This window comes from Rhinolophus hipposideros (genome assembly GCF_964194185.1).
Source record: "Rhinolophus hipposideros genome assembly, chromosome: 12".
Taxonomy (NCBI): Eukaryota; Metazoa; Chordata; class Mammalia; order Chiroptera; family Rhinolophidae; genus Rhinolophus; species Rhinolophus hipposideros.
The window spans coordinates 46,155,514-46,180,201 of NC_138058.1; the positions used below are offsets into that span (position 1 = coordinate 46,155,514).

General features: G+C 34.2%; 1 protein-coding gene across 3 annotated transcripts in view; it reads left to right on the top strand.

The window, feature by feature from the left end:
- SRBD1 (S1 RNA binding domain 1) overlaps positions 1–24,688 on the top strand; it is a 179,713-nt gene that overhangs the window by 34,363 nt on the left and 120,662 nt on the right. For all 3 annotated transcript variants that reach the window (XM_081069689.1, XM_081069688.1, XM_081069690.1), the window contains exons 10-14: positions 3,990–4,093; positions 9,079–9,186; positions 12,888–13,045; positions 16,203–16,293; positions 16,984–17,091. In XM_081069689.1, the coding sequence (XP_080925815.1) occupies positions 3,990–4,093; positions 9,079–9,186; positions 12,888–13,045; positions 16,203–16,293; positions 16,984–17,091 (569 nt within the window). The remainder of the gene's footprint in view (positions 1–3,989; positions 4,094–9,078; positions 9,187–12,887; positions 13,046–16,202; positions 16,294–16,983; positions 17,092–24,688) is intronic.

Below are 24,688 nucleotides of genomic sequence, written 5' to 3' on the forward strand. Positions count from 1 at the left end.
TGATACATCTTTGGATTTGCCTGTTATGTTACTAAGGAATTATATATACATCATTCTACTTTTCAGCTCCAAATTTCTGTTTGGTTATTTTTTATAATTTCCAACTTTTTTTTGATATCTTTGTTTGTTGAGATACTGTTCTCTTGGTTTGTTTTAGGTCTCTGTGTATGATTTCCTTTAAATTTAAAATCTGTCTCATAAGGCCGATACTTGCTTCCCCTGTGACAGTTCCTATTCATTTATTTTTCCTGCAAATGGGTCATACTTTTTTGTTTCTTTGAATACCCTACAATTTTTTGTTGAAAAGTGGACATTTTGAATATTAAAAGTTGGCAGCACTGAAAATCAGATTTGTTTCCCTCCCCAGTGTTTGTTGTCATTCCTGTTGCGAGTTTTTGTTGTTCATTGAGTTCTAAACTATTTTTGTATCATTCTTTGTTGTGTGTGTCCACTGAAGTCTTTGTTTCTTTATCTTAGTGGACACCGAATTATTTGTCAGATATTTCCTTAAATGCCTGGAACTAAAACAAAAAACAGCTCTCCCAGATTGGCTCTGTGGGGGCACTTCAATGCTTACTTAGCAAGGCTGTTTACAACTCTGCCTTAGCCATCACTTCCTCTTTGCATGGAGCCCAAAGGTCAGTTAGAGGTGAAAGTTTAAGGTCTTCTCAGGTGTTTTCAGAGCATGTGTGTAGTCTTAAAGCAGGCATATGGCCTCTTAGATTCCCTCATACATGTAGGAACTTTTAAAAGCCCCTTTGGCCTCAAGCACCTCTTTCCCAGCCTCTTCCTTCCCAGGATATTTTGGTCTGTTAGTTGCCCTCACTATAATTCCTTGTCACCGCCTGTTATTCCTTACCCCTTGAGACTGCTGCAGCTAATACATTTGCCTTTAAACACTTTTAACAAATTCCATCCAGGAAGCTCTGCCACAGGCAAAACAAAGGCAAACCTTTGAGCCAATTCCCCAGGGAACTAACATACAGATTGAAACACACAATCACAATTTTTATTTTTCCTCTTCCTCTTTTTTTCCCTCCAGATTTTTTCAGTTAAATTTATTGGGGTGACATTGGTTACTAAAATTATATGTTTCAAGTGTACTATTCTGTCCTACGTCATCTATATCTTGCATTGTGTGTTCACCACCCACAGTCAATTCTCTTTTCATCACCACATATTTGACCTCTTTTACCCTCTTCCACCTTCTCCTCCTCCCTCACCCTCTGCTAATCACTAAACTGTTGTCTGTATCTATGAGGTTTTGCTTGTTTGTTTTTCTTGTTTGTTTGTTGCTTTCAGTTTTATATCCCACATATGAGTGAAGTCATATGGTTCTCACCTTTTTCTATCTGACTTAATTTCACTTAGCATAATCTGAAGATCCATCCATGTTGTCGCAAATGGCAGTATTTTATCTTTTCTTATGGCTGAGTAATAATATTCCATTATATTTATGTACCACATCTTCTTGATTCAGTCATCTATTGAAAGACACTTCTGTTGTTTCTATGTCTTGGCCATCGTGAATAATGCTGCAGTAAACATAAGGGTACATATATCTTTATGGATAAATGTTTAGAGATTTTTTGGGTAGATACCCAGAAATAGGGATTGCTGGGTCGTATGATAATTCTATTCTTAACTTTTTGAGAAACCTCCATACTGTTTTCCATGGTGGCTGTACCAGTTTACAAATTTTTGAGAATAAGGTCCATATTGCTCCCCTTGGTACTGTGTTTCCCCGAAAATAAGACCTAGCTGGACAATCAGCTCTAATGATTCTTTTGGAGCAAAAATTAATATAAGACCCAGTTTAATTTTACTATAAGACTGGATATAATATGATATAATATAATATAATTCAATATAAGGTCTTACATTAATTTTTGCTCCAAAAGATACATTAGAGCTGATTGTCTGGTTAGGTCTTATCTTTGGGGAAACACGGTAGCAATATTAAACCTTCTGACCCATGTACATGGAATATTTTTCCAGTTATTTAGGTCTTCTTTAATTTCTTTAAACAATGTTTTGTAGTTTTCAGAGTATAAGTTTTGCACTTATTTTGTTAAAATAACTCATGAGTAATTCCTTTTGGTGTATGGGAAGTAGAATTTTTAAAGAATTTTTATTTTCAAAATGTTTATTGCTAGTGTGTAGAAATGGATTATCATGAAATCCTCCTGAACTTTTTATTAATTCTAATAGTTTTTAGTGGTTTTCTTAGGATTTTTTATATATAAAAATCATACTTTGTGAAAATAGTTTTGCTTCTTTCTTTCAATCTAGGTGCCTACTATTTCTTTTCTTTTTAAATTTTTACCTAATTTCCCTGGCTAGAACCTCCAGTACAGTGTTGAATAGAAGTGGCACGAGGAGACGCCCTTGTGAGCTTAGATGGAAAGTATCCAGTCTTTCACTATTAAATATGTTCTCTGTGGGATTTTTGTATGTGCCTTTTATCATGTTGACAAAGTTGCCTTCTGTTCCTAGTTTGTCGAGTGTTTTTATTATGAATGATTGCCGAACTTTGTTATTATGAATGATTGCCGAACTTTGTCAAATACTCTTTCTGCATCTATTGAGATGATCATGTAATTTTGTTTTTTATTCCACTGATAAGATGTATTGTTACTTGATTTTTTAAACAATGTCAAACCAACCTTGCATTCCTGGAGTAATCCTTCTTGATCCTGATATATAATCCTTTTTATATGTTTCTGGATTTGGTTTACTCATATTTTATTGAGGACCTTTATTTCTGTATTCATAAGACATAGTGGTCTGTGTTTTTTTCTTGTGATATTCTTGTCTGGTTTTGGTATCAGGATAGGTAGAAAGAGTTGGGAAGTTTTTTCTTCTGTTGTAGTTTTTGGAAGAGTTTGTGAAGAATTGGTGTTAATTTTTTAAATGTTTTGTAGAATTCAGCAGTGAAGCCATCTTGTCTTGGACATTTCCTTGTGAGACATTTTTAAATTACAAATTCAATCTCTTGTTATAGATTGTTTCAGATTTTCCACTTCTGTTTGATTCTGTTTTGGCAGTTTGCGTCTTTTTAAAATTTGTACATTTTATCTAAATGATCTAATTTGGCATGCAGTTGTTCATAGTATTCTTTTATGATCCTTTTTATTTTGTAGCATACATCGTAATGGCCCTTTTTTCATTTCTGATTTTGCTAACTGTAATGTTTCTTCTTTTACTCTCTGTCAGTTTAGTGAAAAGTCTGTCAATTTTGTTGATATTTTCAAAGAACCAACTTTTGGTTTTGTTAATATTTTCTATTGTTTTTCTATTCTGTATATTGTTCATTTCTCTATTCTTATTATTTCCTTCTTTCTGCTGTTTGCTCTTCTTTAAGGAGTGTTTTTAATATATTTCGTAACAGTTACTCTCTTAATATATTAAGAGCTTGGGCCGGCTGATCTTAGTTTAAATTCCTCCTTAACTACTTGTTAGCTTTGTGATTTGAGACAAGTTAGTCTTGGAAAATTACATAAAATAAAAATGACAATACATATATCATTGGTGGCTTTGAAGATTAAACGAGATACATATTTAAAGTACTTAGATGGTCCTGACAAAAAATTGGTAAAAATTAGTAGTTATTAAGAATTTCACTTAGGGATTTTTGTATGTTTGTATTTATCTTAGCAACTTATTTTCACAAATAAAAATTATATTCTTCCATTTCCAGATGATCAAAAATTTTCAATTAATACAGACTGAAATGAGATTTTAGATCACCTGAGTCTCTTCTGGTGAATGTCATAGGCTTTGTACTTGTATTGTATTTTTTTTAAAACCTGAAAAAAGTATAAAGAAATGATTATTTTTAAATGCACTCTTGGTAAATAAATGAATAAAAAACTGATACAGATCTAGGTCGGATAACCACGGTATTGTTTTAGAAATGTTGACTGGTTAAATTGATCATTTGTATATATTGTTGATTATCAATCTTTGCCATATATGTTTGCACTCAGGTTCTGGCAATTAACCGCGGAGAAAATTTGAAGATACTGACAGTCAAGGTCAACATTCCTGATAAAGTTAAAGATCAGTTCTGTAGATGGTGCATCCAAAACAGGTCGGTTTATAGATTTTTATAGAATTTCCTTTTTTTTTTCTAAAATATCATACTTAGATCTACTTGTACTAATATGGAAAGATGTCCATTATGTAAAAAAAATTAACAATGACAGACCATGGATATAGTATCTTCTTTACATTTAAAAAAAATAGGTATATATGTTGTATATGTTTCAATAGGAAATAACTCGGAGGATACATAAGAAATATTAATTGTGGTTATCTCTGGGGAAAGGGACTTTCAATTTAATACTTTTACATACAATTTGTATCTTGTATAAAGAGCAGATTTTCTCTTGTGAAAAAATGAATTAACAAATGCATACTATATATAGCATATCTGAAATGTTTTATTAAGGATAATTGAAACAAAAATTTAATTTATTGTATATTAAAATTTAAATCTCTAAACATATTCTGTGTGTTTCACCTAAAACTTAACGATGATTGAAACAACCATTAAATTTATTAGATATTTCAGATAATTTTCCAAACTTATGTAACGCTTTATTATCCTTTTTCATTTAGTAAGGGAACCTTTTAAAATAGCACCACATAAGGGAACCTTTTAAAATAGCGCCACATGTTTGTTTGGCACTTTTAACATTTAGTTATAACTTTTCAGAATAGTTTTGATCCTCACAATACTCTACTTGGTTGATAGAGCCGATTTATAGCTGCCATTTGACCAGCAAGAAAATTGATGCGAAATTGGTAAAGTGGCTTGCCTAGCAGTTAGGAGGTGTAGATTTTGTTATGCTCATTACCGGCGAGTTTTGTGTGATCTTAGGTTAGAGAGATTGCTGGGAATGCTTCTTGAAGAGTTGGGTGAATTGTTCTTTGAGAAGAACACGTTCTGTGTGTTTTGGGAATTAGCTCTCTCATCCAAAATAGTTCTTGTATCAATTTATTGGAACCTAGTTTGCTAAAAGCCAATTCCATAAAGGGTCAACTTACTGAATGACGAAATAATAAACCAAGGACCCATCAAGTAAAGCCACCATCTAAATGTTCATCAGTAGGTAAATTGCTTAAACCAATTATGTAATATCAATACAATGGAATTCTGCATAGCCACTTTGAAAAAGTTCAGATAGAGTTAAAGTTAAGATACAAACATGTCATGTTAGGTTAAAAAGACAATTTATAATAGATTTCACTAATGGCAAAAATATGTCTATGTATATATAGGAAAGTATTTGAGAAGATATAAAAGGTCTATTCCTTAGCTCTGGGTGAGATTTTAATTTTCTATCATACACTTTTTTATGTAGTTGTCATCTTTTAAATAAATGCTTTTTTTTCTTTATAAATGAATAAATTCCATTAAAAATAAAAAGGAAATAAATACCTAAAAGAAATCCTAGACTTAAAAAATTAGATATGAAACTTAACATAGTTTCATAGAAAGAATAAAATCCTAAAAAGTGGATGTGTCTGAGTTTGAATTCGTTATATTCTACCCTTGTGACTCTGAGTGTGTTATTTAATTTTTTTCTTAATATCATTATCCTTAAAATGGTGAATAATACTTTTCTGACCGATTCGAGAGCATTAAATTATATTCCATGTAATTGTATAGCCTTCAATGATATCTATAATTACAAAGTGGTGAGATTATTGTGCTAATTTCCTTTTTAGTAATATTTTTTATGAATAGATCACAGTAAGTTGGGGACAATTTCTAGCTTATTTTCCTATGAATATAATACTCAGTATCAGAATCTGGCTTAAATAGGTAAATAAGCATTAGTTATGCTCTTAATCTGTTGTCTTTATACTAAGTAAATGTGAAGGAATGGTTTTCCTTGCAGTGACTTAGTTGGTTTTCCTTGGTTCCTCTCTATTTTATTCAGTTTTACTCAGTTGGATAATTGGTAATATTTATTCTATACTATGATACTTTACATCATTATGGGTATAGTGATATAATTTTCAGTCATGTTCCAGAAGTTTCTCTTCATATAGATAATTGAAGAAATGCTTCTATGGGAACAAAATAACTGAAACAAAAGGTAGTTAAAATATTTCTCTGTAAACTAAAGAATTGTTCTCAAGAAATTTTTTTTTCTTTAAACACGTTTGGATAACTGAAGGTGCTTGCTCGAATCTTATTATTCGTTTTTAACTCTTTTTGTCCCTGCTTTTCTCACCTTCCATCCCTCCCATGTAATAATCCATTCAGGTTATGTGCTTGATGTTGGGGAACCACCTGTAAACCAGATAAATCTACTGGCTGTCCTTGGTGACAATGGAGTTTACTGAAGAAGACACTGAGCAAATGGTTGGGAGTTGCTGAAGTTAAAGGAGAAGGGCAGTGTGTCCTAAGAGTTTGTAATGGGGAACCTTAATGCATTCTGGGCTGGGTGCCTGTGTAGGTCAGAGACAGGAGGAAAGGAAGAGGAAGCAACAAGAAATGATGATGGAAATGTAGGCATGGGCCAGGTTATACCTAGCTTTCTTAGGCATGCTAAGGATTTTGTTCGTTATCTTAAGATTGATGGAAAGCCGGTAAAGGGTTGAAACAGAGGAGTGTTGTGATCAGTTTGTATTTTAAGAAGATCACTCTGACTGCAGTAATAGGGAACTATTTGGAAGGAACCAATAGTAGATGTGGGGGCAAGAGGTGATCACGGTGGCTTGGACTAGGTGGTAGCGACAGGGAATAGGTCAACTGGGAATGGGTATAATTGAGGCATTCTCAAGTATTAAATAGATTCCCAGCACTCTGTTCCAGGGAGGGGAGCAGGGAGAAGGCGCAGAGCAGTCACACCAAAGAATCTTGAGGTTCAGAGAGACTGGATAGGTAGTATTTAGGATTTCTGGGTTTTTTCCTACAAGGAATGGGGAACCCTTTGTTTGGTCTTAAAGGGAATGACCACAGTAGATATCAAATACATACATTTAAAAAAAAAATCACTCCATTAGGGTCTTCGTGCCTCAGAAGACTGTCTTCCTAGCATATTGTCCCATTACCCGGGACTATGTTCTCTTTCCTAACTGACCAAGCTCCATAGCATGGTCACTGCCATATTTTCTAGTTCATCTACCCAAACCACCCCTTCTCCCCCGAATTCTGCCCTTTTATGCTCTAGGTACTAATCTACTTGTAGTTACTTGAATTTATCATTCTCTTTCACGCCACTAAACTTTTACATATGCTGTGGTTTCTTCCCAGAATGCTTTTATTCCTTTGTCTTGCTTGGTAAACCACAATTCATATTTTAAAATCCATTACAGGTGTTTCTTCTGAGAAGTCTTTCTTGACATTGGGTTCCCTAAATTAATAATAACAATGATGATGATGATGATGATGATGATAATGATGATGATAATGTGTCTAATTCATATCCTACTCCTCCCTACTTCTCATGTCCTCAGGTAAAGGTGACAGTAGGGAGTGACAGGGATTTGGATGGAAGGAAGGATCTATATCTTGCATAAAAGCACTATCATTCAAATTAAAAGATGAATAAACTATATTCTCCTCAAATAATACCTTTTATGGAAGAGATTCAATTAATTGCAATTATGTAACTTTTGGTGTATCACATTATAAATGCTTAAGTGTTTTTTCATTGATATTTAGTTAATTTCCTTGCTGAGATAAGTACGGGAGATGAGAGTATCCCTAGGTCTGTTAATGGTTTATTAGAAGCCATTAATACCTTATTATTCAAGAGCCACTAAAGGACAAGGCAGAGAAGCTATAAATGGATGAAAACACAGAAAGCGTGGGGCTGAATTTGTTTGTCCTTTTTAGCTTGCATTTTCTCTTACTGTTCTTTCTCCAGTGTCCACTAACAGTAAGTTCTCTGCCATTTACATTCACCCGCATTTATGCATATACACTACTGCCTGGTAAAGCTGTATAGTCTGAGCAGTGAAGTAAGTTCTACTCAAGAGTGACAAAATAGAGTTTCTATAATAATTTAGCTCTCAGGAGCTCTCAGAGATGCATAGATGGGAAAAGGATACACTGTTGGTCTTAGCTCCGGCTGCCATAACAAAATACCGTAGACCAGGTGGCTTAAAGAACAAACATTTATTTTCTCAGTTCTGGAGGCTGTGAAGTCCAAAGTCAAGGTGCAGGCTGATTGGGTTCCTGGTGAGAGCCCTTTTCTTGGCTTGCAGACAGCTGCCTTGTTACTATGTCCTCACTTGGTAGGAAGAGAGAAAGAGCTCTCAGATGTTTTTCATACTAATCCTCCCACAAGAACCCTACCCTCATGTCCTCTTCTAAACCGAATTGTTGTCCAAAGCCCCATCGCCAAATACCATTCTATTGAGGGTTAGAGTTTCAACATGAGAATTTCGGGGGACACAGTTCAGCCTATAGCAATGCTTTAGTAATTTTTTTTTTCTTTTTGATTTTATTGGGGAAGGGGAACAGCACTTTATTGGGAAACAGTGTGTACTTCCAGGACTTTTTTCCAAGTTAAGTTGTTGTCCTTTCAGTCTTAGTTGTGGAGAGCGCAGCTCAGCTCCAGGTCCAGTTGCCTTTGCTAGTTGGAGGGGGCGCAGCCCACCATCCCTTGCGGGAGTCGAACTGGCAACCTTGTGGTTGAGAGCCCACTGGCCCTTGTGGGAATCGAACCGGCAGCCTTCGGAGTTAGGAGCATGGAGCTCCAACCGCCTGAGCCACCGGGCCCGCCCCACTTTAGTAATTTTTTGGTAACTTTCTTATATCATAAGATTTTGACTTTTATTAATAATGCTTGGGAGACTCTTCCCAGAATGGGAAAGTTTTTCCTCCCTTAAGTTTCATGTGTGACCACGGTTACTAGGTTTTTAAAAATAAGAACTCCAGATGTCAGAGTTAATAATTTCCAGACATCACAATCTCCTCTCAGATTATGTTACTTTGGCTTCAATAAAGTTTTTCCCCCTTTTCTGTTCCACTTCCTCTCTCCTCTTCCAGGAGTCCTTTCCTGGTCTCATTATTGGTACCTCAGTTTTAGTATAGGCTTTTCTTTTTTGCAGGTGGAGACCACGTAGCTTTGCAAGGCCGGAGTTAATGGAGATTTTACAGAATTCACTAAATGATTCCTTTAAACGCCTCATTTATCCTCTTCTTTGTAGAGAGCTCAGGTATGCATCTTGTCTAATTTAATTTTGTATGCTGTTTATTGTTATGATGTATGGTAATAGGCCCATTAAAGCATAGTAAATATTTGTTGATCTGTTAACCAACTAAAGAACTGAGTCACAATCACAAAGTCTTAAATGTAAGCCTAGATTTCAATATATAGAGGCATTCATATGCATAGATCACAAACATAGCACTTAATTATGATATGCTTTTCAAATCTTGATCACTTAATGTGTACCCCTTCCAGTTCTGCAATACTAGTCTTGCAATTTGACAACCAAGCTAAACAAATGGTTTTATTGATGAGAGAGTTGGCTTGGGAGAAGCAAATTAAGAAGTTAATGGAGAAGTTAGTTGGAAGCAGTTTTTAGAGGTAAGAGAGCCAAAAACAGCATAAAGAAATCAGTGGAACGCATGATGAATTTATTACTATGAAGAGAGAAAGCTAATATGTTTTTCACTCCAAATGGGAGTTATTTGGATGAGTAATTATCAGCAATGATGAGCAAATATTAGGAGGTTATTAATGTGACCATGTGGATGGACTAGCAGGACTAAGAGTTACAATGAAGAACTGCAAAAGAGGTGAGGTGCAGAATTGTTTTTAGGGGAGGAGATGGAAAGAAAATTAATGCCAGGAGGCAAAACCCTCTTTCCTTCCTCTAGCCTTTGTCTTGATAGGCTACTTTAGAAACCAGCCATTTCTTCATACATACCTTCCTATGTGCTATAGATTTCCTTCATTCTCACTTGTTTACAGTTTTCGGCAAGGGTTACCTGGGACCTGTATATTCCTAGTCATCTCTTCAGCCTCACTAGAATTTATAACAGTCTTTATAATGTTTGTTTTTCTTTTACTGGACCTGGCCATTGACTTTGGAGGTGTTTAGAGCAGGCAGTGAGGAGGTAGTATTAAAAAGGACACACAGTTCTTTTGTTCAACGTCTTTTTATTAAAGTAATTCATTCTCTCGATGCATCCTTTTTAGCCCAGACGTCCCTTAAAAATATTGTTTCTTTTGGAATCCTCTTTCACTTCAAGTGTATATGAAGTAACATCTCTTACTTTTGAGTGCTGGGGCATCAAATTTAAAAATAAGGGATTCTATTCTTAATAAACGAAAAAGAAAATGATCTCATTTAAAAATCGCATTTCCTTTTGAATGCTTTTCCTTTATCTTGTTTTCTCATGTTGCATATAATGTCTGGTAGTGGTTTTGATATTTTTGCACATATTCGATTTGCATAGCTTCACTGCTTGTGGAATAATTTCACTGAAATTTAATAAAAGCAGTTTAGTGTGGGATTGTTTAATATATAATCCTTCTCTGACTGCCATTATTGGTGGCCAGCAAGAGCACTTTTCCTTCTCTTTTTAAAAAATGCCTGTGGTTGAAAAAATGTCTTATTTCATAAGTTGGTTTGCAGACATTGTCTACTGATGTGTCTCTTGATAGAAATAATTACCTGAACAGCAGTTGAGGGGGGAAATTCCCGATGGATGTTTTTTTTAAGAAAATTACTGTAATTCTCTAATTAAAAAGAAATTAGTCATAATGTAGAAAAATGAAAGAATCATTAAAGCACAAAGAAAAAAACACATGATTTTACTACCTAGATATAATCGTTGTTAACCAGACTTTTCTCCATTCATGTGTGTATTAAAAGAAATTATAGACTATTATTTTGTAGCCCTTTTATTCAGTTGACTATATATATATATATATATATATATGATTCATAGTCTACTGCGTTTCATACTTCTGTGACTCATGATCATTCATCCATGTGTCATTTTTCACATCTACCCTTTCTTCAAGCCATCAGTTACCCAGTGCTATCTAATTTACCATCTTTTACTATATTTTGAATTTTGCCTCCTTTTTACCTCCATGGTTACTCAAGCATAGCTGGTATCTATCCATCGTTAGTTCAAGACATCGTCATTTTTTGTCTGAATTACTATCTTAGAGTCATAGATGATCTCTGTTTTGTATTTCCCAATATATATTCCACATTGCCATCCGAAAATTTCCGTTTGATTATTTTATACTCTTCTACTTAAAATCCTTCAATGGATCTTCTTTGTCTCCAGGATAAAATCCAATCTCTTTAGAAGAACGCACATGACCTTTTGTGATCTCATTTTTTTTTGCCTCTACAGCCTTATGTGTTGGTATTTCTTTTTACTTTAGTGTATGAAATTACTTACTTTTTCTATACTGAATCATTAGCCTTTACATATGCTCTTGGCATTGCCTGGAGTATTTTCTCCATGCCTTTGTCTACTCTCCCTACCTTTGTTTGCCTAACTCAATTACTTATCCTTCTTGATTCACCTGAGAAGACATCTTAGAAAGTTTTTTTAATTTGCTATCCCTATTATGTGTTCCCATTAGCATAGCACTTATTGCTTTATACTTGTCTGTTTATTTTTCTGTTTCTTCCACTACCCAGTGGTCTTTAAGCCATCCCTGGCTCATCTTTTCAGCTTTGTATCTTTCACACCAATTACGGTGCCTTACATAAGACTTGACAACAAATGCTTGCTCAGTAAATAGTTAAAAATGAAGATCTAGAAATGCCTATCATGGTACTTTTCATGTTGCTTGGCTGAAGGCAGGGAGACTGACCCTGAAATGTTAGAGAAGATGAGAGAAAAGCCTTAAGAAACTGAATTAAGCCAGAAAAGCAAACAATTAGTTGTGTGTGCCTTCAGGTATGTAAATAATTCTACCTCAATACTGATATGAAATGTGCTTTGAATTACTTTTTACTCTGAATTTTTCTATGGCCAGTTTCATGCGTTGTTTTTAACTCAGGCTAATAGAGAATACGTACTTTTTATAAATTTGTACGAATTTCAAGAGATAATATGTTACGAAGTTTTGTTAAGTAGATGAATGGTATAAAACTTAGTTTACTAATGCTTTTAAGTCCATTATAGGCATATGTTTTTATCCTTAAATAGTTTTAAAATTAAACTTTTAATAACTTTAATAACTAAAATTGGGAAGTTATTTATATGAGTCATGGTTCTAGACTGGTATTAGTACCTGTGGTCATATCACATCACTGAGAAGGTAGATGTGGGGAATGCAGTAGCGTGAGAAGATAAGATTGCCATATGCACAGGTAAAGGTGTAAAACTAAGTATTGATGGAGGAGGCTACTTGTGATTTGATAACTTACCACTCTAGTTTTGTGTTTATATTTTTAATCAGCTGATAAACTTCAATTTGACATCCATGTGTTGTCAAAATCTTTCTATACTCCGACTCTCTCATATGTTTTTGGGTAGGTAGGTAGGTAGGTAAGTAGATAGATAGATAGATAGATAGATAGATAGATAGATAGATAGATTGATAGATTGATAGATTGATAGATTAGATAGATAGATTAGATTAGATTAGATAGATTTTTGTATGTAAGGGAGAGCAGGTAGAAAAGGAGTGTAGGTAAAACAAATTCGGTAGGTTTCATACCACAAAATTATTTGTGGTATTATGTGTTACTGCATTTAGCAAAAATAGACTCAATATAATTTTGTATGTGATATTTTTTCTCATAAGTCATTTTGTTATAATAAATACTCCTGTGAAGATTAACTGTATAAAATTAATTCTGTTCTTTTTCTGGTAGAAAGTTTGACTGAAGGAAAAACTAAATATGTTCTTGCTTTTCTTTTTCTGTGTCTAAAGAGCCAAACTAACATCAGATGCAGAGAAGGAATCTGTAATGATGTTTGGACGGAACCTTCGTCAGCTTCTTTTAACAAGCCCTGTTCCCGGGCGCATTTTGATGGGCGTGGATCCTGGTTACAAACATGGTTGCAAGTTAGCTATAATTTCTCCTACCAGTAAGCATATCTTTCAGCTTTTCACATAAATTTGTTTGATTGGTCATACTTTTCACTTCATATATTTCATGAGGATTTGGAAATGTTAATTTTCAAGGCTTAGAAAATGGTTTTTTTACATACACAAATATGGGAACCAGGGAATCAGACTTTATATTTCTCTTATTTATTGATCAAATCTCTCAACATATTATGAGGATTTATACTCTTCTCTATGTCTCAGTGGAGATACTGAAGATGAACTGGGCTCAGACTTGAATAATTCTGTCACCCCATCAACTTCTATTTATTGTAATGCATTTATGTGTGATACATTTTAATTCTGTATATCTCTTAAATACCACAAGACATTTTTATTGTTTTGTCCAGTAAATTTTTTTCTACTACTCATATATTTACCCTTTCTATTACTCTTCACTTTTTTCTGCATTTCTGTTTTCATTTAAGATCATTTTCTTTCTACTTGAAACTCTAGGCAATTACTTTTAATGTGGATCAGCTGGTGACAAATAGTCTCAGTTTTTGTTTGTCTGAAAAAGTTTCTGATTTGCCTTTAATTTTGAAGAATATTTTTGCTGGACGTAGAATTCAAGATTGGCAGTACTTTAAAAATGTCATTCCATTTTTTTGGTGGGTTTTAGGGGGTGGTTAGGGGGTTTGTTTTGCTTTTTGGCTACTACAGTTTCTATTGAGAAGTCAGCTAAAAATCTTATTTCCTCTGGCTGTTAAGATTTTCTCTTCGTGGTTTTCAGAAGTTTTCTTATGACGTGCTTAGCTCTGCGTGTATTATTTATTTTTATTTTTGGTGTGAATTCTATTTGGAGTTTGTAGAGGTTCTTGCATCTCTTTCTGGAATTCCAATTGCATGTATATTATACCTTTCAATTTCCTCTTCTATTTTCAGTTCTTTTTGTTTTATTTTCTATTGATCGGCTTTAAGTTAATTAATCCTCTGTTTTGCTGTGTCTTATCTGCTGTTAAATCCATCCAATGAGTTTTTTATTTAAGTTATGTTTTTAAGTTTGGAATTTCCATTTCATATCTAATTCATTTCTGAGTTCTCTCATCTCATTTCTGAGGTTTTCTAGTTCTGATTTATATTATTTTCATTTTCCATAATTTTTTTGTAGTTCTCATATATTGGGTTACAGCTTTTCTCTGTGGGCAAGGACATACTAGTCATTTTTCCTGTTTTAAAAAATAATCGTTCTATATGAAATTTGACTACGAGTCTTTTCTGTTGCTTAGTGTTACGTAAAATTAGTGTGCTTCCACTTTTAGGATGGAAGGCTGGTCATGAAAGGTTTTCTAGCTGTATATTGTTCTGGTGTAGAATTAACCCCTGGTTGTTCGCAGAAGGTGAAAGCAATCACAGACTCAAAAGGAATAGAAGTAAGTTTATTTAAGAAGAAAGGCGCCGGCAGAGAGGCTGCTGGGGGACAGAATCTCCAGTGGACAACTGCACCTCACGTTAGGTTAGCTTTTTCTTACGTAGGAAAGGGGGAGTCGGTCTGGCAGGTTTGAGGACTGACATCCTGACGTCGTTTCCTGGGTCTGGTCTGTTTGAAGATAATGTTGGCTCCAGATTCTGGATTCGGACTCAACCTGGGGCTTTATGCATCACCAGTAAAAACTGCAAGGGAGTTGCAAATTGGATTCTGGTGTCTGTGCGCCTGAGGATTAAAACATTGCTCTTTTTCTGACTCATCATATATCTCTAGAACTAGCACTTCAATTTTTTCCAAATTATTGGGAAAGAAACTTCTGTATCTATGTGGATAGAGACAGATAATCTTTTACTTTCTGGAATCTGCTTCCCTGTTGCTTTCCTCCAGTTCACCTTGAGTTTTTTTCCTTTGCCCATATTATTCTTACCTGCTCAATGTGGAGATGATTGGCAACAGTTTCTCCTCAGTGTGGGGTTTTGTATTGAAAAGGATATTCTACTTGTTAGTTTCAAAAGTTCATAGAGATCAGAGTTTTCCAATCCTTTCTGAAATTATTGGGCAACCTCTGTATTGACCTGTAAATTAGAGTTAGCAAATTCAGCTCCTGTTCTTAAACAGACCTAGGTCTTACTGTGGTTCCCACAGAAGTACCTTTTGACATTTTGGGGATTCTTCCGATCTCAGTTTTATGAGATATTCTGTTTCTCTCTGTTTCCTCCCACAGAAATGCTGATTCCTGTAGGTCTTGGTAGTTGTCAGTGCATTGTTCCCACCTGCTCATCTTTTGGGTGTTGTGGGGATACTTTCTTATAGATATAATCATGGGTTTTTGGATTTGCTGTTCTAGTTTGTGCTCTTTTTATGGTATGCATTTTTATAGTAAGTAGGAAATATATCAGTGTTTTTTCCTGCATCTATTGAGCTATCATACGGCTTTTTTATCTTATCCTGTTTGTATTGCTTAAAAAATGATTCTTTTTTTCATTTCTAATATAATTGTCTTTTTTTCTTTTTCGTGATTGGTATTGCTAAAACTGGTATTGCTTTTTCCTTAAGTGATTTTTAATTTTAAACTTGATTGGTCCTTTCTGTTATATTTTTTTTCTGTTTTATTAATTTCTGCTTATAACTTTGTCATTTCCTTCTTTTCATTTTCTTTGAGATTATTCTGTTGTTCTTTTCCTAACTTCCTAAGTTGGTCACTTAGCTCATCATTCCCATTCTTTGGTAGTTATCCTCAAGTAGTTAAATGTATTTTAGCTGAAATATAATACAGAAAAGCTCACATTCGTAAATACGTAATTCGTAAATATGCAGCTGAAAAAAATTATACATAGTAAAGACATCTACAACCCAAAGAGAAATTGAATAGTATCACGACGTGTCTGATATGTAGTAAATATTCAGTAAATGTTAGCTTTTACTGTTATTAATGTTAAATGTTATTAAAAATCATTTATCTTTTAGGTATCATGGCATATTATCTAGTTAATAATGGTTTTGTATATCAAAATAGAGTCCTTGTAACTTTGGAAGAACCAGAATTTCAGAATGCTTTGGAAGAATGTGATTTAGTGAATATGAATGATTCAGACTGCATGTTCAAGAGGAACCAGTTCCCTCTTCTGTTTTATCTGGCTTAATCAAATCATTGTTGGGTTATGTTTTATAATTTCTTACTGATTGGCTTATTTTCATTTTTTCCTCAGGTCAGATACTTCATACTGATGTGGTTTATTTGCATTGTGGACAAGGTTTCCGAGAGGCAGAGAAAATCAAGAGGCTTTTGCTGAAATTCAAGTATGAGGATAAGTAATCTTTTCAGTACTTCAGTGGCTCAGCCAATCAGAGATACCTTTGAAGCCCTTAATCTGGAGGGACTGTTTAAAGGAAGTGCCTTGGTGAGAGAGAAGGAACTATGTAAAACAATGCTGGGTCAATTTGCTGGAGACGCCTCCATTTGGAGACTCCAGAGGAATGCTCCTCCCTTCCTCTGCCACCTTCACTAGCCAAAGGTGGTAATAGGAGTAAAAATGAGCATTATAATTCTTCTATTTGGGCCTGTACTTCCTCCCTCCTCCCTCCTTCCTTCCTCATGGATCTGAGGAATGAATGGCTGTGGTAGTAGTTAGAAGCTTCAGAAATTATTTGACAACATATCACATAATTCAGTCATAATATCTTTACTATGGCTTAGAATGCTCCAGAGTTTATTCACCCATGTCTTAATGTGATTCCTTCTATGTGGAAGAAAGCTGACTGTTCTTGAGATTGTGTGACAGTGAAATATTTCTCCGCTGCCTGTTATACCAAATGCTGAGGGAGTTTCTTCTATCCTACATAAGCCTATCTCCCTTATGAAATAGTGCAGAGGTTGCTTGGATATGAGCATCGTGTAATAGTATTTGTGCATTCTGGAGATTTTCTCCTAATTGATTTAGAAGCACGCCTTGAGCTCATCCAGTTTCTCATCCTATTTCTCCCTTGAAGCTGCAGCACGGTGGTGATTGGAAATGGAACTGCCTGCCGGGAAACAGAAGCTTACTTTGCTGACCTGATAATGAAAAATTACTTTGCACCATTGGATGTTGTTTACTGGTAAGAATGTTAGGAATGTTTGTTTTCTTTGAGAGGCAAAGGAACTTCCAAAGTTTCTCCTGTGATTGTTTTCTCCCCTTTTTTTAAAGATACAAGTCTATATATTGTTTGCCCCCAAACCACTTCAATGTTCACAAGAGCTTTGCAGGACAATGTAAAGTGTCTGTGTTTTGGAGAAATTTGCATTTCAGTATCCTGAAACCTCTCACAAAAGCAGCAGATTAGGGCTTACTTGGTTTTGTGGCATTTTCTAGCCTGTACATTGTGTGAAGTCTCTAGTTAACTACTGACTAAAAGGTAGCACGGTGGATAACAGCCTTCTTCTTCCAAAGTTTTGATGCCTATGAGTCATTGGCCTTCAGAACTAAGAACCAAGGCAAGACAAATTAAAATCATTTCTGAAATTCTTATTTGTCTCTTTATCACAACCTTTCATTTTATTTAGGCATACAGTTGTGTTCTGAATAGCTTTAGATTAATATGTCCCATTTCTCTAGTGCTGGCACTGGATCCGTAGTGGTTCTGCTTTCATTCACCATTGCTTCCTCTCTTTTCCTTTGGACCTCAAATAGCTATGCTTACCTTTTCCAAACTACAGTACAACATTAAGTACTAAAGGGTTTAATTTTAGGAGAGAATATAGTTATAATGGCTGATATCCAGGGGAGATCACACAAGATCCATCCCCCACTGCTTTTTGAGAAATCTAACAAAGTATAGTCGACTGGTGAGTATGTGACTGATGGGATCAGCAGAACGAAATAAAAACCCGACACAGGAAGAGTTCTAAGACAGATAGGGCAAGAGAGAGGGACCTGTATTGAGTGTAGTATGCCATGTGCCAGGAGTTTAATCAAGATGTCAGGAAAACAACTCAGGGAAACCAAAGGGGATTGAAGTTCAGGAACAAACTGTAGGTGTCGAGGGAGATCATGGTTCAGGAAGGGACCAGATTGAAAAGTCCACCTCAGCTCTTTTCCGCCTCCCTTGTCATTCTTCTTGTTCAAGTTAGTTTGGGAACTACTGTGGACCTTCCCAGTTCTGAGAACTGTACACATGTACCCGATCCTCTTGAGAACCAAAACAAGGACTGATATACTGTTTCCCCCAAAATAAGACCTAGCTGGACAATCAGCTCAAATGCGTGTTTCGGAACAAAAATTAATATAAGACCTGGTCTTACATTATATTACATAAGACTCGATCTTATTTTATACTAAAATAAAACCGGGTCTTATATTAATTTTTGCTCCAAAAGATGCATTAGAGCTGATTGTCTGGCTAGGTCTTATTTTCGGGGAAACACGGTAGCTGATTCCATTTATTTCAGGCAACTTCTCTGATGTGTTTTTGACTTGTTCATGTTGACTTGATATAAACATTTTGGGTATATTTATAGTGATTGTAAATAGAACTTGTAACTCATTAAAAATATTAAATAGTGAAGACTTCTTGACTTTCATCTTGCTTATACAATATCCCTTTATTGAGCTTTCAGCAGTGTACTGTATTAGAAAGAGGATCAGAGCTTTGGAGTCAGACAAATATGGTTTCATCTTTGTTGTCACTATTTACTCGTGCAAGTTTAGAGGTTACCCAGCCTCTCTGAGCTTCACCTTCCTTAGTCATTAAAATGGGTAGTGCTTTTGCTTTCAGTAACATTTTGAAGTTTTCGTAATTATTAAATATTAATACTTTTGTATTTGTCTCTTTGCATTAAAAATTACTTTATTACATTATATCTGTGTAAAGGAACACTTTTTATGTTAATTTTTTTCCCCAGCCACAGTACAGACTTCTTTCATTGTTTATAATTAGTTTTTCGGTTGATTCTCTTGGATTTCTAGGTATAGGGTCATATCATTTGCACAAGATGATGAATTTATCAGTTCCTTTTCAAATTTTATATCTCTGGAGTTTCTTCCCTTATTTAATGGTATCATGTAATGTCTTTGAAAAGCTATTAAGTAATAATGATAGTGGACCTTTTCTTTCTTCTTCTACCTTGACTAGATTGCTTTTAATGTCAAGTTCGATACTTCCTTTTGTATACATTTAAAAGATCATTTAAAGCAAAATATTTATTTATGAGTGTTTTAAAAATATTGATTGCTGTTTTGTTAAATTTTAAGTTCAAGAATGAAAGATACTATTTATGTTTTTTTAGAACTTTCCTATAATCACTTGGTTTTTTTTCCTATTTTGATCTGTCCATATACTGAATAGTAGAAGTAGATTTTCTACAGTTGAACCATCTTTGCAATTTTGATTTCAACTCCGTTTTGTCATAGTGTGTTATTCCTTTACTGTACTGTTGGGAACAATTTGCTAATATTTTTATGTGCTTTAAGTTCTTAAATAGTTCAAATACCTAATCAGAATTTATAGTGAATGTTAGAAAAATCAGCTATTTGATTTCATCTCATCATTTTGCCAGTTCAAGGTGTCTTTATGAGGAAACCATATTTTCTCATCTAACGCTTTGAAGTTACATTACAAACTACATTTAAGTTGAAATTTCCATGCTTTCTCCTGCAGAAATTTTTAGCACCTCCTACCTAGATAATCTGATATGCATTCCTATAATCCTGTCAGGTACTCATCCTGAAAAACGTTTTTCTGACATATTCACCAGCACATTCCCCCTTATCTATTCCTTCCAACACTTTTTGCCTTGAAACACCTGCCATGTGTTAACGTAGTCATACGTCATGACATATCTCCTGAGTTATAAGCCCCATGCAGCCTGACCCATTTACACACCTTCCGTCTCACCCACTTCTCTTCCTATCCTAAAATACCTTACAAACTGTGGTACTTACACATGTTATGGGAGAAGTCATCCAAAACTTCAAATCTTAATTACCAAAGGAAAAAAAAAGAACTGGAATTAAATTGTAGAATGTAATTATGCTTAGTCACATGTGTTTAAAGTTGGAAGTGTTTGTGAAAAGAAATTGTACACTATTATGTGTCATTTGTTTTAAGTATGTGCTAGAATGATTTGCTATTTTAAGTCCTTTGGCACATAGTAGGCACTCATTTTGTTTTTTGAATGCCTGAATATTTCTTACCATTTATGTTAAATTTTTACACTCTTTTTCTGTTTTACCTGTTTCCCCTTTTGTAAAAAATAGTGGTTTCTTTTGTGTAGCAATGGTAAAATTTATTGAAATGTAAAAAAGGCTAGCTCCTTTTGAGACATTTGTTTATATACAGTGTATCTGGTTTCTCCTATATTGAAAGCTTAAATCAGGGAAACATGTTTTATTTATCTCTACCTCTTACACATTAAGCATATTTCTGTACTTATAAGTCCATCTCAGTAAATGCTTATTAATTTGAATTCTTAAATATTGAGAATTCATGAACAGTGAAAGAATTAAAAGTTATCTTTAATACTTGCTGTCTTATATTTCAGACTATGGTTGGCACTATGTATGTTGATAGTGGAAACATTGCTAGAAATCACAGCATTGGGTGATTCTGGAAAATCACAGATACACCAGACTACTTAAAACCTGGGAGCAGAAAATGGAAAAGAAATTTTTGGGCTCTTAAGTCAGATCCTGTGCTTAATGTTTTTATGCATATTCTGAAAGCTACGACATATAAATGACTTTGAGCAGGCAAATATGCAAAAGAAAAATTATTTTTGCTTCCTAATGATCTCGTTCATTAGGATAGTGAAAAAATTAGGAAATAGAATGAACTGAGAAGCAGCTCCAAGTATAGTTGCCGTTTTCAATCTTAATTGCAGGGGGCACAGCCCACCATGCCACACAGGAATTAAACCAGCAACCAACCAACTGAGCCATCCGGTTACCCTAAGGTTTAAATTTTTCTTTTTAAATATTTAATTGGAAGACTAGAGCATTTCTTTCCAAGTCATTCTGATTTATTGGCTGAGTATATATATGTGTATGTATATATACATATATATATATATATATATATATATATATATATATGTTTTTTATATATATATATATGTATACTGATGTATTGATTGTGTGTGTGTGTATAAATTTGTTTTTCAGAGGGAACATATATTATTCATCCTCTAGGATGACTCCTAGACTATTTTATACTAAAAAAAAAAGTTGGCTGCACTTTGCAATTGCCACTTTTTAAAAATTAATGCCTTGCACATTTCAGTTTTTTAAAATACATGGAATGATAAGCTTTAAATACTAATTAATTGCTTGCCAATATTTAGAACTACAATGCTATATGTGACATATGCTAAACAAAATCATCTTAAACTGCTCTCTTACATTCATGTATTATTGAGGAAATAAGGGTGTCATTTCTTAAAATTTCTGCATTTGCTTTTGTGTAAAAACCCTTACTATGTTGGATTCTAAGTTTCTCAAAGAGGTTAATACTAGAAGTAGTATTTCTGAAATACAGGTTTGACCATGGATCAATATAATAATGGAGGAATTCTGGCATTGTAGCCTAATTTATCCTTTTAAACTGTACATAATTAGCATTAGCAGAAACCTTAGAGTATCTTGGGCCAAATGTTCTTCTCAACTTTGCTTTGTTTCCCATCTTGTAAGGGCCCATTCTGGTTCTTGGCCCTTCCAAGGATTATGAGCCATGCTAGGACAGGCCTGGTATCTTCTGGATGGGGTGGAGGAGGGTACCCTGTGGCTGGGCCAGTTCTAGCTGATGGAATCATTCAAGTATGCCTCGAGTTCAGGGGTGGGAATGCCATATATTGGTATTAAATCACTTGGCACTTTTTGGGGCACCATTATTAGCACTGTTTTGTTTTTAATAACTGGAAGCACTTGATGTTTTTTTTCAGTTTCAACTTATGGATATTGAGGGTCAGGGAAGTAAGGTTTATTTCCCATTTATGTTTTCTGGAACTTAAGACTTGGGAGAAGAGGTAAATGAGCCCTTCTAGGCTCTATAAGGTATGCTCTATGAGGCTAGGATGTTTTAAAATAATTTACAAGTTTTTAATATTCTGCTTCATAGAAATTATGACTTTTTAATGATTTGCAATTGATGGATTGCACTCAACTCTTTAAACTATCTAATTTTAAGTTTCTTTTCTGTTTAATCATTGTCGCTTATTGTCTGTTATGTAGGAGACACAGGCCCTTGTAAGACATTTCCGATTTTTTGGTTTTGAGGGCAGTATTACCAGTGGCCTTTATATGTACATTATACTCATTGCTTATGTGATAAAGTAACATATTTGATGAACTTCCCTGCTCAGTATCAGTGAAAGATGCATACATGTAAAGATAGAAATCAGCATGATTAATTTTTGATTACTCGAGGCCTATTTATTTGGTTTGGCCATGCAGTCTTTTTTAATCACAGTCATATCTGGTTTCTTCACTTTTGCCTTCTAGCAGTTTCATTTATCTTTGTGGGTAGGGAAGATTAAACATGAAACTCAGCCCAGTCATTTTGCTACTGGTTAGCTTTGGTTTGAGGCAAATAAAATTTTTGACTAAAATGCATTTTTTAGAATTATGCCCTCTATTCACTAAATAATCAAGTTGGCTAAAAATAAAAAGTGTGTAACTTGCGTTTTGAAGAACAAACCAATACTTTTCTGAGCCTTACTGGATCTTCAAATGTGGCTATCACTTGGAAATTGAATGATGTTAAATAATAAACTTTTTATTTTCATCCACCCAACTGCTGTTGTGTTAACACAGGAGAGGTATTCTTTTACGTCAACGTAGTTTGGGATATATGGTAATAAGAACTTGTCACGTTGCTTTCCTTAAAGCTAGATCAACTCAACTGAGAAGACAATTACTTCATTTTTTAAATTTTCTCCCTTGTTTATTTTATTGAAAGCTATCTCTTGTAATATCTGGTATCCACCACTTTTGTATAAATACTTCTATATAAAATGCAAGTGCACACCTACCCAAAAGAAGGAATAACTGTTAAAGTGTCATTAATAACTTGTAATTTAATAACAGCGTAATTTACATTAGGGAGACTTTCAAAGTATTAAAATCACTTTTTTTCTTCCTTTTCCTAAAAAAAGCAATTAAAATGATGTAAACATTTTATGATTCTAACAATTAAAATGATGCTAACATTTACTAAAATCACATTAATTGTTGATGCAACTGAGAGAAACTGCCATATCTTCTAGCTAAGCAGTCTGATTTAACCTGTTGGGAAACAAAGGGATGTTGTTTGAAGGTTGAGGATGACTGTAGCTAGACTCTTGCATTCTCTTATATTCAGCAAAGAAACTTTACAGTGAATTTAGACAGCACTTTGAGGGCTTTAAAATACACTGCTTTTCAGAGAAAAAAAAAATGTAGTTGATCCTCAGTGTATCCACAGATATGGGTAAGGGGTTGTTCTGAATAACCAGTCAGGTGATCATTTTTTCTATTGCTTCTAGTTTTATGCAAAAATGTTAAATTCTGTAATGGTGATATGCATCTTATTAGAAAGATGATACATTTAGAAAAACTATTTTCTGTAAGAACTGACAGGAATTTGTATAATGGCAAGCTGGCTTTAAGAAAGCACTGTAGCAAATTTACTAAAGTCCAAAAATTACATAGATATATTAATAGAGATATGTGCAACTAGATAACGGTCAACAATTGTATTTTTTTAAATAAATATTTTTAACAAAATGAAAAAATAAAAAAGAAAGAACTGAGAAGGTAAATGGTGTGCAATGAAAGAATGAGAAAAGGGAAGGGGAGCTGTAGTGGAAGGTTGGAGTTACTAGTTTGAAGTTATGATTGATCTGTTGGTCATAATTTTTGCCAATTATGCAAATAGTCCTCTATGTGTGTTTATAATTCAAACTTTATTTTTGTAGAGAATTTAAAATTTTCTCAGATTTATCTGCCCTTTTTTCTATGGCTTTTGAGTTTTCGATTATGCTTATTTGAATCTAGACTATTAAAAAGTATTGTATTAGTTTTTGTAGAAAATATGAACCTCTGGTATCCAAGAATATCAGGTATTTTTTTTAAATGCAAGCACCTCTCACCTTTTATTTCCCTATCTTTAAGTTTCCTGACTTTTCTTTGTGAAACTACAAAACCTCATTACCCTCTCAATTACATATATGGTTACTTTGAAGCTTTATTCCCTAAGAAACCAAAAATTAACCAGAGAACCTTCATCAGCTTAGACAACAGAAACAGAGAGTAGAAGGCTATTAAATAATTTGAGAGTAGTTTTGAAAGAACTAGTGGACACTGAGTTTTCCCAAGGCCTTTATTCATATTTTGTAAGCAGCAGAGACACCTTCATTTTTCCCTTCCTTTTCCTCCCCTCCTCTCCCTTTCTTTTTCCTTCCCCATTTTTCTCCTCCCTCTCTCACTTCTTACTTCTGTCCCTTAATTCTCCTGTTTGGTTGTACCGTATTTTAGTTATTTGTTAATTGACAACTGGGCTATTTTCAATCTTTGATGTATTTTTAATTTTAACCCTGTTACCCTGTTTCGAAAATAAGACCTAGCAGGACAATCGATTCTAATGCGTCTTTTGGAGCAAAAATTAATGTAAGACCCAGTATTACATTATATTATATTATTAATTATATTGTTAATTATATTAAGACTCAGTCTTATAGTAAAAT